Below are 12,335 nucleotides of genomic sequence, written 5' to 3'. Positions count from 1 at the left end.
TTTATGTGTATTAATTGATTCAGGAAAAGGCGAGGTTATCAGGATTGCTTGTAGCCAGAATCCAAAACAAATTATGCTTCCTGTTGGATTTTCTTCTTTCCGTTGTGTTCCAAATATGTCATTTTTAGAGTATTTACCTTATTTCTAACAGTAGGGATAAGAAATGCTCTTTGTCTTCAGGGTGGCTATAAATAACTCCAAGGGTAACATACCATTCACTTGATTTTCTTGAAACGTACCCTCTAGTGAGGACTATCTTGTGACCCTGTCCTGGCAACTTTCATCTTTCTTGGCTACAGAGCAAAGGGCTCCCCCTTTCAACAGCAAATGTGTAAAGAGGCAAGAAGCGGAGCCTCACTTATACTAAACATTGCTACAAATTTATTACAGATTTGTCTTTCAAGTACATTTTGAAAAGTTAACAACCACTTCTTAAACATGTGAATACAAATTAAACACAAAAATCATACATCCCGGTGGCAACGCAGTGAGTGGGGCTGGGGAGGGAAGAGAGGAGGCAGCAGCAGGAGTGAATGAGAGCAAAGAGACAGAAGCAACAGAGTAAGGTTCTTTGCACTTTGGAGCTGGGGCAGTGACTATTTCAGCCACAGGAGATCCAGAAAGCTGGCCCATAGCACCTCTGCTTACAAATGTAGATACGTTGCTAAGAAGGGGCCAAGCTGTAAGACCCACTCTCCTGAGCAGACTGAAAGAAAGAGCTCCCTAACTCTGCTATCAGGAAATTAAATATTTTATCCGAAAATATTCAGAATACAGGGTAGAAAAAAAAAAGAGGAGCCTGTGTCGTTTTAATAAGGCACCCCTCAAAATAAAATCTTAAATTAGATGGCTTTTTGATTGGTCTGTGTTTTCCTTGAGGAAAGGGACATGGTCCAAAGTAAGTCTGCTACATCCTGAACAGCAGAAAAGGCAACGAAGGAATCAATGTGTCTGCCAAAGTAGGAGGTGCTAAGTGAATTGTTGACTGCTGTGCTGGAGGCATTCCCTACCTCCCAAAGTGACTGACTTGTTTCACAAATCAATAATCCCTTCTGAACTAGGAGAAATTCTCTGGGACTAGATGTTCAGATTACTAAAGTAAGAAGCTTTCACACTTTGCAGGAAGTCTTCCCTAAAAAAATTGCCAGGAACAATGTAGTGCCATGAACTACTAACAAAAGAGGCAAGACTGCTGTGAGCAAGCAGGCATAGAAGGACAAGGAGCTCTCCGACTGACCCCTCAAAGACCAACCCCTTCTGACTTTCTGTCAGAAGGGCCAGACTTTGGTAATGGAAGGGGAAAATGCCACCCCTGCACAGTGATGGAAACAGCCTGGGACAGATTGAGAAGCCCATCGCCATAGTTAGTTGCCATGCTCCAGAAGAACCCCTGCCCAGCTCTAGCAGGATTCCCCTCTGAAGAGACAATGCCAGTCCTGCCTTCAGCACAGTATCAGAAGGGAGGAAAGCCTGGAAGCTAACAGCTCAAGGACTTGGCTGGTAGGCGGGGAAGGCAGGCTGGGGAGGCTTTAGAGCAATTGGCATGAGGTCTTCTTGCGCCCACGTTTGGCTTGTAGGGCAGCTCGGGTTGCCATCTCAAACACTTCCCGGACTCCATCCTTTGTTTTGGCAGAACATTCCAGGTAGCCAAAAGCACTAATCCTGTTGGCCATATCCCTGCCCTCCTCTGGCTTCACCGGTTCCTAAATGAGAAAAAAGACAGTGAGGTCTCCTGGACTTCATATCAAGGAAGGAAATAAGAAGTAGCACTCACAGCAAAAATCCAGCAATAAGAATTATGGGCTTCTAGAAATAACTTTCACCTTAGATAAGGATCTCTAGCAATTTAAATGAATAACTATTTGAGTTTTCTCTAACAGAATCCAAAGCTTTCCCATTCCAATGATAACAGAGTAGGTCCAGAAAGGGATGTTAAATTATTGACTTCACCTGCTTCATCTTGGCTAACTCCCGACGTGTATGTTCATCATTACGCAAATCCTTCTTGTTTCCTACCAGGATGATAGGCACATTGGGACAGAAGTGCTTGACCTCTGGAGTCCACTTCTCAGGGATGTTCTCTGTGTAGGAAAAGAACATAAATCAACTAACACCTTTTCATGAGAGGCTCCAATTCATTAAGCAGCTTGGTTATAAGACTATATTACAATTGCGACAGAAAATTTGTGAACCATTTACAACAATCTGTAATCCTGCAGTATTGCGACTTTAATAAGATCAAAGTATGTTATTCCTATTAATATATTAAGACATCTTGTTATGCTAACAACTCCAAAGTTATCAATTTCTGAGAAGCATTTGCAATTTAACTATTGCTTCAAAGAAATTTCAAGATCTTTCCCCTTCTTGGAAGATTACTGAAATCCTCAGAAAAGGAGGAAATTACAGCTTAAGTAACAGTATGGCTATGGAGAAATATAGTAAACAGCAAAATCATATCCTACTATATTGACAATTTTGCTCAAGAATAGACACCATAAATATACAAGTGTTTCTAAACACTAATATAACATTAATATAAAGGAAAAAGAAAAAAATGAGTAAATCTGTGGACTCCACTTTCTTCCCTGTACCAGGAATAAACAATCTGAGGATCTGGGGCAACAAACAATCCATTAAAAACCTGAATGCAGTTTCCAGCTTTGAAATATAAAGATTTGATAAATAAAGCAATATTTAGTGTAACCAACAAATGAAGTATTATATACACAGGGGGCCATCAAATTAACTGTACTCAATTTTTTATTAAATAAAAAAGGAAGGAAGTTTCCTGGTCCAACCTACCATTTTCTGTGACTCCAAATTTTGGAGTGTGGATCTCAACACACTTTTCAGAAGGAGAATAGGATTCTTGGCCCCACCTCCCAATTTAAATATTCTTATTCTATACAAAATGGGAGATTAAAGACTCACCTAAACTGTCAGGGCTGTCAATGGAGAAGCACATGAGGATAACATCTGTATCTGGATAAGACAGAGGTCTCAGGCGGTCATAATCTTCTTGTCCAGCTGTATCCCACAGGGCAAGTTCTACCTGTACAAGTACAAGTTGGCAAATTGTAGAGACATGGTCTTAAAGAGTACATTCTGAAATAATCTAGTTACTTACACCATTACATCCTTAGAATGGTTCAGTGAAACAGCTCAGAATTCAGTATTAACTGAATTCAACCAGGGAAAAAAATGCAGCTGTATTTTATTTTTTACCATAGTTCAATTCTTTCGCACTAATTTTAATTCCTATACTTAAGGAGATACAACAAACTGGACAAGGTAACTACACTGCATAGACCAATCAGAACAGAGGAATATATTTAATATCAGATGTGCATACTTGCATGGTCCTGTGCCGAAACCAATAGGTAAAAGGCGGACTCATAACTTATGTCACATTGCAGCAGTCATTTTATGCATTCCAAAGCACACCCGACATAATTAAATAATTTATTTTTGCTTCTGCATATATGCAGAATACAAATGTATCTTACTATCATCCTTTTCCATTAGCTGCATTTTGAATTTCATACTCCTATAGAATTAAATGATTCTTGAAAATCAGCAAATTACCTGTTTTCCATCCACTTCAATGTCAGCCACATAGTTCTCAAACACAGTGGGGACATAGACTTCTGGGAATTGGTCCTTGCTGAAGACAATAAGGAGGCAGGTCTTTCCACAAGCTCCATCTCCCACAATGACAAGTTTCTTGCGTATGGCAGCCATCTCTACTAAAAGAAGAATATTCTTCAGTAACTGATTGCATGGCTCTTAATGCACTTTTTAAATAAGAAGTGTTACCTGGGTACTTGTGGAACAAGAACATGAACTGCCAAGTAAATCCACATGTTTCAAGAACTATGGTTGACAATATATTTTCAAGAGATATGGTATAAGATTTAAGACTGTCTGAAGACTGAAAGATCAGCAAAATTGAAAAAAAATATTTGACAAAAGTATATACCAAATAAGGTTAAGCGAGGACTACCTATAACCATTGCTGGTCCCAAGGAAGACAGAACTCTAACATGAATCCTTCATCCAAGATTTTCCAAAATGGCAGGGCAAAAGTTAAAGTAGCAATGTGAAATTAAAACTACAGGTAGTCCTTAGCTTACCACCACAATTGAGCCCAAAGTTTATTTTGCTAAATGTCATTACTGTGACAAAAAGTGGTGTAGAAGGAGAATTTCTACAAATGTTGATGCAGAAAGCAGGCAGTCATCCTTGAGATGCTAAACTAGTGCCTGGACATCTTATTTAAAACAAACAGGAAGATACAATCTTTATTTTTTTAAAAAATACATAGAACAGGCTAGTTAAGGAATACACTGAGCCAGAATCACTTATAAATAAAATCAATTTTTTTTAAAAAAAATGGCCCTCAGTTGAAATATTGAATTGTGTCATTTAAACAAGCACAATAAAAAAAATTAAACCTCACAGTTTCCTTTTGCACTATTGGCAACCAAAGCCTTATGAGAATTTATACTAAATATATAATAATCTAAAACATTAATAGTTTAAATTTCATTAACTGTTATTAAAAGTCTGTTTTAAAAAAATGTGGTGTCAGGCATTTTTAAACATCAAAAAGGAAGTTATTCTCAATTCAACAGGGAGGACATTCCAGAGATTTGGGCCTGAGATTGACAAGAGATATATTTCTGAGAGGGAAGAAGGTAGATGTTATGCTTGACTGCTGGAACTTCTTATGTTAGTACCATTGCAAATAAAAGCTACATTGTGTACATAATGACAATATTCTATGCAATATATGTTCAAATAAGCACTTGTCCTAAAAGTAGCTAAAGTAAGTAAAGGTAATTTAACAAATTACGCATCTATCAGTTACATTTCATTACCGGCACAGGTGAGGTGGTCTTTGACTTATAACAGTTTGTTTAGTGACTGTTCAAAGTTACAATGGCACTTATGACTTATGACCATATTTCACACAACTGCTGCAGCATCCCCATGGTCATATGATCAAAATTCAGATGCTTGGCAATTGGTTCATATTTATGAGAGTTGCAGTGTTCCAGGGTCCTGTGATCCTCTTTTGTGACCTCCTGACAAGCAAAGTCAATGGGGAAGCAAGGTTTACTTAACAACCAGTTACTAATTTAACATCAGCAGTGATTCACGTAACTGTGGCAAGAAAGATCTTAACATGGGGCAAAATTCACTTAACAACTGTCTCGCTCAGCAACAGAAATGTTGGACTCAAATGCGGTTGTAAGCCGAGGACTACTTGTAATATGATTTAATAAAATATTATTGCAATAAGCCATTATTTATTTATTAATTTGTTCAATTTGTATGGCTGCTCAATTCAACAAGTGACTGTGAGCAGTGAACCAAGTAAAAACTATTAAAATAATCCAAAAAAATAAAATGCATAGCAGCTGAGAATATATCTTATAATAATCACTAATATAACCAAGAGATAGATCCTTGAATACGCCCAAGGCCCCGGGCTCAGAGCCAGATCATTAATGACTTGTGAAAGGCCAGCAGAATTGGGGCCATCCTGATCTCCAGAAAGGAAATGTCCCATAGGGTTGGCGCTGTGGCAGAAAATGTACTGTACGTACATCTTGTAGGCTCCACTAACCAGCACTCCTTATCTGATGGGCTCCAAAGCACGCCCATCCTCTGACCCAAAAAAACTGGGGAGAGACAGTCCCTCAAATAACCTGATCCAAACTTAAGAAGGACTTTAAAGGTGACAAAAGCACCTTGAATGGCATCAGGAAGCATTCTGACAATCAAGGCAGCTTATGGAATAGTGGCGTTACACGTGCCGAATAACCGGCACCGTTTACTACCTGTGCTGCCACATTCTGCACCAACTGAAGCTTCTGAATGCTCAAGAGCAGCCTCATGTAAAGTACATGGCAGTAGTCCAAGTGAGAGGTCATCAAGGTATGAGTAATAGTTATGCAGCTTATTTCATTCTGCTTCTCCTACTATGGGGCATTCCTAATTTAATGACCATTCGTTCAGCGACCATTCCAAGTTACAATGGCAGTGAATGAGGGAAATTAAGATCGTCCCTAGTACTTGCAGCCATTGCAGTGTCGCTACAGTCACCCAATCACGATCCATATGCTTGCTAACTGGATTGCTATTATGACATTGTAATGTCCCATAGTCATAGGATCACTATTTGTAACCTTCAATGCTGGTTTCCAACTAGCAAAATCAATGGGAAAGCTGGTAGGAGGTTGAAAATGGCAAACATATGAATGCAGGATGCTGCAACTGTGCAGGATTCGCCTAACAACAATTAGGACTGCTGGAACTGCTTTTGTAAGTTGGTATGGTCATGTGACATCATCCTTTATGACCGCACTGGTTAGCAATCGAGTTCCAATCTCAATTACTATCAATAAGCAAGGATACTTGTATTTTTCAAAATGGTCAAAACCCCATATTTTAGCCCATTTTATTTTTGATGTTGGTGAAATCACATGGCATCTGAAATGCATGCTTTGAACCTATCTTTATAAATTTGTTTATAAATTTTTAGAATCCATCCCTATTGTTAAGGATTCTGGGCAACATATAAATATATAACCTAACTTACAACATGGAAATAAAATTCCAAGTATATATACATTGAAATGAAATAGCTTTAAGTTACTCTGGAAGGCTTCAGGAGGAGAGTTCCAAAGGGTAATGCTTATTACAGAGAAGACTTGCTGCCTAAGCCACTCCCATACATTTCTTCTTTGTGCAGGTACTGTCAACTGGCTTCCTCTAAAGGATTGGACTAGACAGGCAGATTTAGTTTACAAAGGCACTGACTGCTAGATCCCAAGAAAGCATGATAATTAGGCCGCCATACGAAACCAACAAATATAATAACCAGGTATCAGAATTGGGCTTGGAAGCTTACTGGCAATCAATGTCATAATGATGTTTATGTTCAGAGGCTGGCAGGACTTTTACCACAAAATTTATGTACAAAGTTTTCTAGCATATATTATGCAAACTCAGCCAGTAGTGACTTATTTAAAAACATTAAACAAACCACAGTTTAGTAAGATGGGTGAAGCAGGTTAGCAATTATATGTGCTCAAACTGTGCATCTGCTTTCACTTAATTTAACTATTGCTACTTTAATATAAAAAACAATCTCTCCTTGGTGCCTGGGGAAATGTGTATCTGTGTATCTGTGATCAGCATACATCACAAGCACAACTATAAAACATTAGATATTGTACAAATCCAATCAGATACAGATAATACCATTCAGTAACTGTCTGAAGTTAAAATAGCAATGAAAAAATGACTTAGGATTGGTCCTTGCCCTTAATGTTATCACAGCATCCCTATGGTCAAGTGATCAAAATTTTGGTGCTTGGCAACCAACATGTATTTACAACAGTTGCAGCATCCTGTGCTCATGTGATCAACATTTATGATCTTCCCAACAGCCTTCTGACAGCAAAATCATGGGGGAAGCTGGATTCACTCTAACGACCATGTGATTCACTTAACTGCAGTGACTCATTTAATAATCATGGCAAAAAAAGTTCTAAAATCGGGCATGACTCATTTAACACCTGTCTTGCTTAGCAATGGAAATTCTTGTCCCAATTGTGATCGTAAGTCAAGGACTACCTATATAACTATTGGTCATGTTGGCGGGCGACTGATATCAACTACAACTCAGCAATAACCAGAAGGCTAAACCTTGATTTACTATAAGACTAAAATAGCCATTATTCTTTTATTTTAAAAAAGTGTATTTAAAATTTAATTTGCATTAAAATGTAAATTAATGCAATACACATTAGTAAATGTCATAATAACAATACTTATGAAAAAGGATTGAATGAGTTAATTAATATTTTCTACAGTTAGACTCATTAGATCCAAAACAGAAGCTTTTTTTTTTTTGCAAGAAAATTTCTCATTGCCCACTTCTGAAATCTGGCACTGCCAAATCTAATGTTGTTGGAAACTTACATTCTGTTTTTAAAGATGAGAATCTTTTTATAACATAGCTCAAGGTTAGTAAGAGAGGAACTGAGCAGTGAGTAAATGCTATGGATGTCAGGATAAACATATTTAAAGCTAGTAAAGTTACACCAATATCTGGTGTTCTAAACAACCTTTTCTCATATACACAGATGGAAAGAGAATATAATCTGCTTGTTAAAAGATTTTAAGGCCAGAACTAACTGATCAAATTTAATTCCACATGAATTCTGCAAAGACAGTTCATATTGCTAGAGAATCCTCCATAAGAGCAATCAGTGTTAGCCTCTCCTTGGTGCTAGATTGCAATCATCAAACACAGTTCCAATTAACAAACTCTAAAATTAAGCTATGTTGTTCTCATCTAGTATATGATTAGAGTCAACATCCTCAAGTGACTCAGCAAGTTGGCAAACAATTTTATTATGATTTAATTAAGCACCGGGTGAGAGCACTACAAATATTTCCCATTTTTAGTCACCAAAAGCAGCCTCAAAATTCTACTATACAGAATTCAGGCTGGCTTCCCCAGAATAATTCTATTTACACACTCAAATCAGCTGCCCCTCTATTCTTTCACTATAATGGAATCTCCTTAGATTACTTAAAAAAAAAAAAAAGAGCCAAAGATAGTGCCCATTTACCCTACAATGAAATGTCTATGGAGATTCTCAATCATCCAGGTCATGGTTGTCCCAAAGTTGTTTTTAAAAAGGCAATTGGATTTTCTTGAGTTTTCCCTGAAAATGTTTTGCTTCTCATCCAGAATTGAATAAGTTTCTTGGATGAGAAATAAAACATTTTCAAGGAAAAAAAAATCAAGAAAGTCCAGTTGCCTTTTGAAAAGCAGCTTTGGAACCTACAATGAAATGAGCATAATCCCAGTGATCTAAGAAAGTTTAAATATTCTTCAACAAACCATTCAAGAGTTCACCTCACAGTAACAATCTACCTGCAGAAAAAGTTTTAGATAGCTCACAATAAAGAATTGTAGCAATTTGGTATTGGGGATTTGATAGCATTTTGTTTCTATTCACATACATCAAAAACAATACTATTCATACTCGATAAAACATGGTTTACGATGTAAGAAAATTGTTCATTTTAATTTTTTTTTAAATAAGATTTTTATACATTTGTACATTTATTTCCACATTTGAAGAACAATCTGGAGATAAGATTGAGATGTGTTATATTCATTGTGCAATCCAGTTATTGTCCCTATATTATATGAATAAAGAATACCTAGGTGAAAGTTTAGTAAAGAACATTAAGAGAAGAATGAGCAGGATTTAACAACTTGCAGCCCATGACATACTGTTGAATTCCAATTTACCATTAGTTCTAGCCAGAATAGTGTAGAAATAGAATGATACTTGACCATAAACACTAGGAGAAAAGTATCACACAATGCCTCCTTTCATCTTGATAGGATCTATTTAGTTCATTGCTTTTGATGAATAATGGCTGCAATAAATTGAAACTGAAATTGTTGGATCTCAGAACTTTTGGAAACAAACTTATGAGTAAAATAAAATAAGTTTGCACCCAAGTTTTTAAATGTGTTAATCTATTTTAATTTCCTTCCAAAATTAAACTATTCCTAATGCAATTTACAATAGGCAGTTTTTCTGGAATGTTTAAACAATTCAATCAATTCTTTGCTGATCTACTGTGCCACAAATCTTCCAGAAAGTTACCACCTCTGACTTAAAGAAAACAAAGTTAGATAAGGGGGAATAAAAAGAGCAGTTGGAACATTTTGCACTTCTCCTATGTGGATGTGTCACCATTTTTTTCAGTGGGAAAAGCGGAAGTTTGGGAAAACAGAACCTTGCACTGAATTTTCTTTTACCAAAACTTCAGGTATTGCTTAAGTGTAACTGTTATAGGGTTGCCATAAAAGACAAGATCCATATACAAGAAACATTAAGCGCAAACATAAAAAATCTACCAACACTATCCTTATCTGTGTACATGATGCAGGTATCTGCAAATATATTCAACATGCAAACTTACAAAACAGCTGCCAAATCTTTTTTTTTTTTAATTTTTTTATTATTTTCATCATAAAAAAGACATCACAAATATAACACAATATAATATAAAAAACACCCACATCCCCCACCCACCCACCCCCCGAGACTTTCCAAACCTAATCCCAGGATAATATTCAAATATAAGTAAACAATTATTAATATCTCTAACTCCACAAGATATATAAATGCTGCCAAATCTTAATTCCTGAAAACTTTCAATTTATACGATGCTCAACGAAAACCTATTAGAGAAATGATATCCTGCAATATATGTAGCACATTTCCAAATTTCTACAGAAACGTATTTCACAAAATTCAATTTAACAAAATTACATTTGATTCCCAAATCGGCACAGAAGACAGCACTTCTATAGTATATGACTGAAACTTACTATACAATATAAGCATACTGTGATAATGTATGTGTGTGTTGCATTACACTATCTTTCCTATTTGCAGATGAAAAAGGTTAGCCAACAGATTAGAATGAATTACATTTCTTTAATTTACCACAAAATTTGTGGTCTTGGCTCTTCTCTGATTTTAACTAGCCAAAACAAAGATAATGTATTCTGGTGGAAGTGGTAAAGTTTTATGTTTACTATTGTTATTGTCCAAACAGGGATAAAAAGATATATTTTTCAGTGTTGTTAGAAGAAGAAAAGAAAATACTGTATATATTTTAGGAGGTTTTATTTTTAACAAGAAAGGGAAAATGTGTTTTGCAAAGCTTCAAGAGTTCCCAAGCTTCCTATTACCAGTAAAACTCTGATGTACAAACTTCTATAGCCCCTTGTGATCAGGATAAAATTAAGAGAGAGCAATTAAAACCTTCTACTTTTATCCCGTCAAATTTTCACTACAGTCCTACATCACGCAAATCCGTTACCGCCAAGACACAATGCCAGAGACTAACCAAATATTACGTACAAAAGTAGTTGCGTCTGTCATCCGAACTCACTTCAACTTCATTGTGAAAACAGCCGAGGAGGGAAACGCAGAGGCCGAGACGGAAAAACAGGCGGCTTCCCTGCTTCCCTCGAAGGGAATTTCCAGAGCGCCTTTACCACTTTTTATCGTGTAAAATGGAGATTTCCGAATCGAGCCGGAAACCAGCGGGCTTGTTAATTGACTTTTTTCACAAGCGTACCCCCTTTTCACAAGCTACAAAACTAAGCTGCACGAGCGCGAGGGACCCCCGTATCTTCACCCCCAATTTCGTAACTGAGACCCCCCCCACCCAATCAAAATCCCTTCACCTCCCCCTCCCCCGGTTGGGAGGGAGGCACGAGCCGCCCCACCGCCAACTGTCTTCTCACTTCGCGCATGCGTCCCAGGCACTTCTCCGATTCCTCCCCCCCCCATCCAACTTTACCTCAACAGTTTTTTGTTTTTTTAAAAAAAAGCTGAAGCCTTTTAACTTTGGGGGGAAAAAACCCCAAAACTTCTAAAATGTTCGCACCCTCGGGAAAAAAAGTGTTCCAGTCTTTTTTTTTTTAAAAAAAAAAATCCTATCTCCCACGAACTGCCACCTTACCGGTTTGGTTTCACCCGACTGCCGGCTCCGCCCGGCTCCCTGACCGCCGCCGCCGCCGCTGCCGCCGCCCGGACTCTCCACAGCTGCCCCTTACAAATCCCTCCCACTTCGTGATTGACAAAAACCCCCACCCTATTGCATAACCCTATACAAACTTCTCGGAGCGCTGCCGTCATATAAAAGCGGGCCGAGTCCGCCCCACTATCAGATTGACAATAGAGGACAAGCAATGGGAAAGCACCATGCTCTCCAACTTCTGTTTGATCGTGTCATCGGGCGCTGTCCGATTCCGGAATGATGGAACCCGACGACCAATCGGCAGCCAACCTCCAGAACAATCTGATAGGCAATTTAGACAGACCAATCGTACCTGGATCAAGTAAAAATGTGTCCAACTACACACGGAAGGCGGGCCATCCCTTCCCTACACTTAGTTGTCATTGGTCGTGTCGCGACCAATAAGGACGCATGAAGAAAGTACTCTAGTCATTTCCCGGCAAGGGCGGGTTTGTTGGAGGCCACGCCCACCCACTAATATACGATCGGCGCAAACCAATCGGGTTTTCCCGGCAAACTCCACCCCCTTAACCCTTGCTACCAGACTCCCCCATCCAACACTTGGAGCTTACTTCCCGCCGTTATCGCTTCCCGAGACAAAGTGATTTTCTATGGCAGCCATTTTGGAAGTTTCTCACTTGCGCCCCCAGAGGCCAATGGACACGTTTCCGCCCTTCCTCCGCGAAAAACTG

At 38.2% G+C, this 12,335-nt stretch overlaps 1 protein-coding gene across 3 annotated transcripts; it reads right to left on the bottom strand.

Moving 5' to 3' along the window:
- Window positions 1-357: 357 nt before the first annotated feature.
- Window positions 358-11,607, bottom strand: LOC107296007 (transforming protein RhoA). Of its 3 annotated transcripts, none has more exons than XM_015825444.1 (5): window positions 11,587-11,607; window positions 3,589-3,746; window positions 2,935-3,055; window positions 1,951-2,081; window positions 358-1,703 (listed from the first exon to the last, which is right to left on the bottom strand). In XM_015825444.1, the coding sequence occupies exons 2-5, from the start codon at window positions 3,742-3,744 to the stop codon at window positions 1,530-1,532; spliced, it is 582 nt and encodes a 193-aa protein (XP_015680930.1). In that variant the 5' UTR covers window positions 3,745-3,746; window positions 11,587-11,607; the 3' UTR covers window positions 358-1,529. The 3 variants fall into 3 exon arrangements, with proteins under 3 accessions (XP_015680930.1, XP_015680859.1, XP_015680999.1); XM_015825373.1 differs by having other exon boundaries at window positions 3,589-3,749; window positions 11,587-11,596; XM_015825513.1 differs by lacking the exon at window positions 11,587-11,607 and adding an exon at window positions 10,980-11,144.
- Window positions 11,608-12,335: the final 728 nt, after the last annotated feature.

Source organism: Protobothrops mucrosquamatus, unplaced genomic scaffold, assembly GCF_001527695.2.
Source record: "Protobothrops mucrosquamatus isolate PMUCROS unplaced genomic scaffold, P.Mucros_1.0 scaffold_13, whole genome shotgun sequence".
In the NCBI taxonomy this organism is placed as follows: domain Eukaryota; kingdom Metazoa; phylum Chordata; class Lepidosauria; order Squamata; family Viperidae; genus Protobothrops; species Protobothrops mucrosquamatus.
This window is presented reverse-complemented; position numbering and strand designations above follow the sequence as displayed.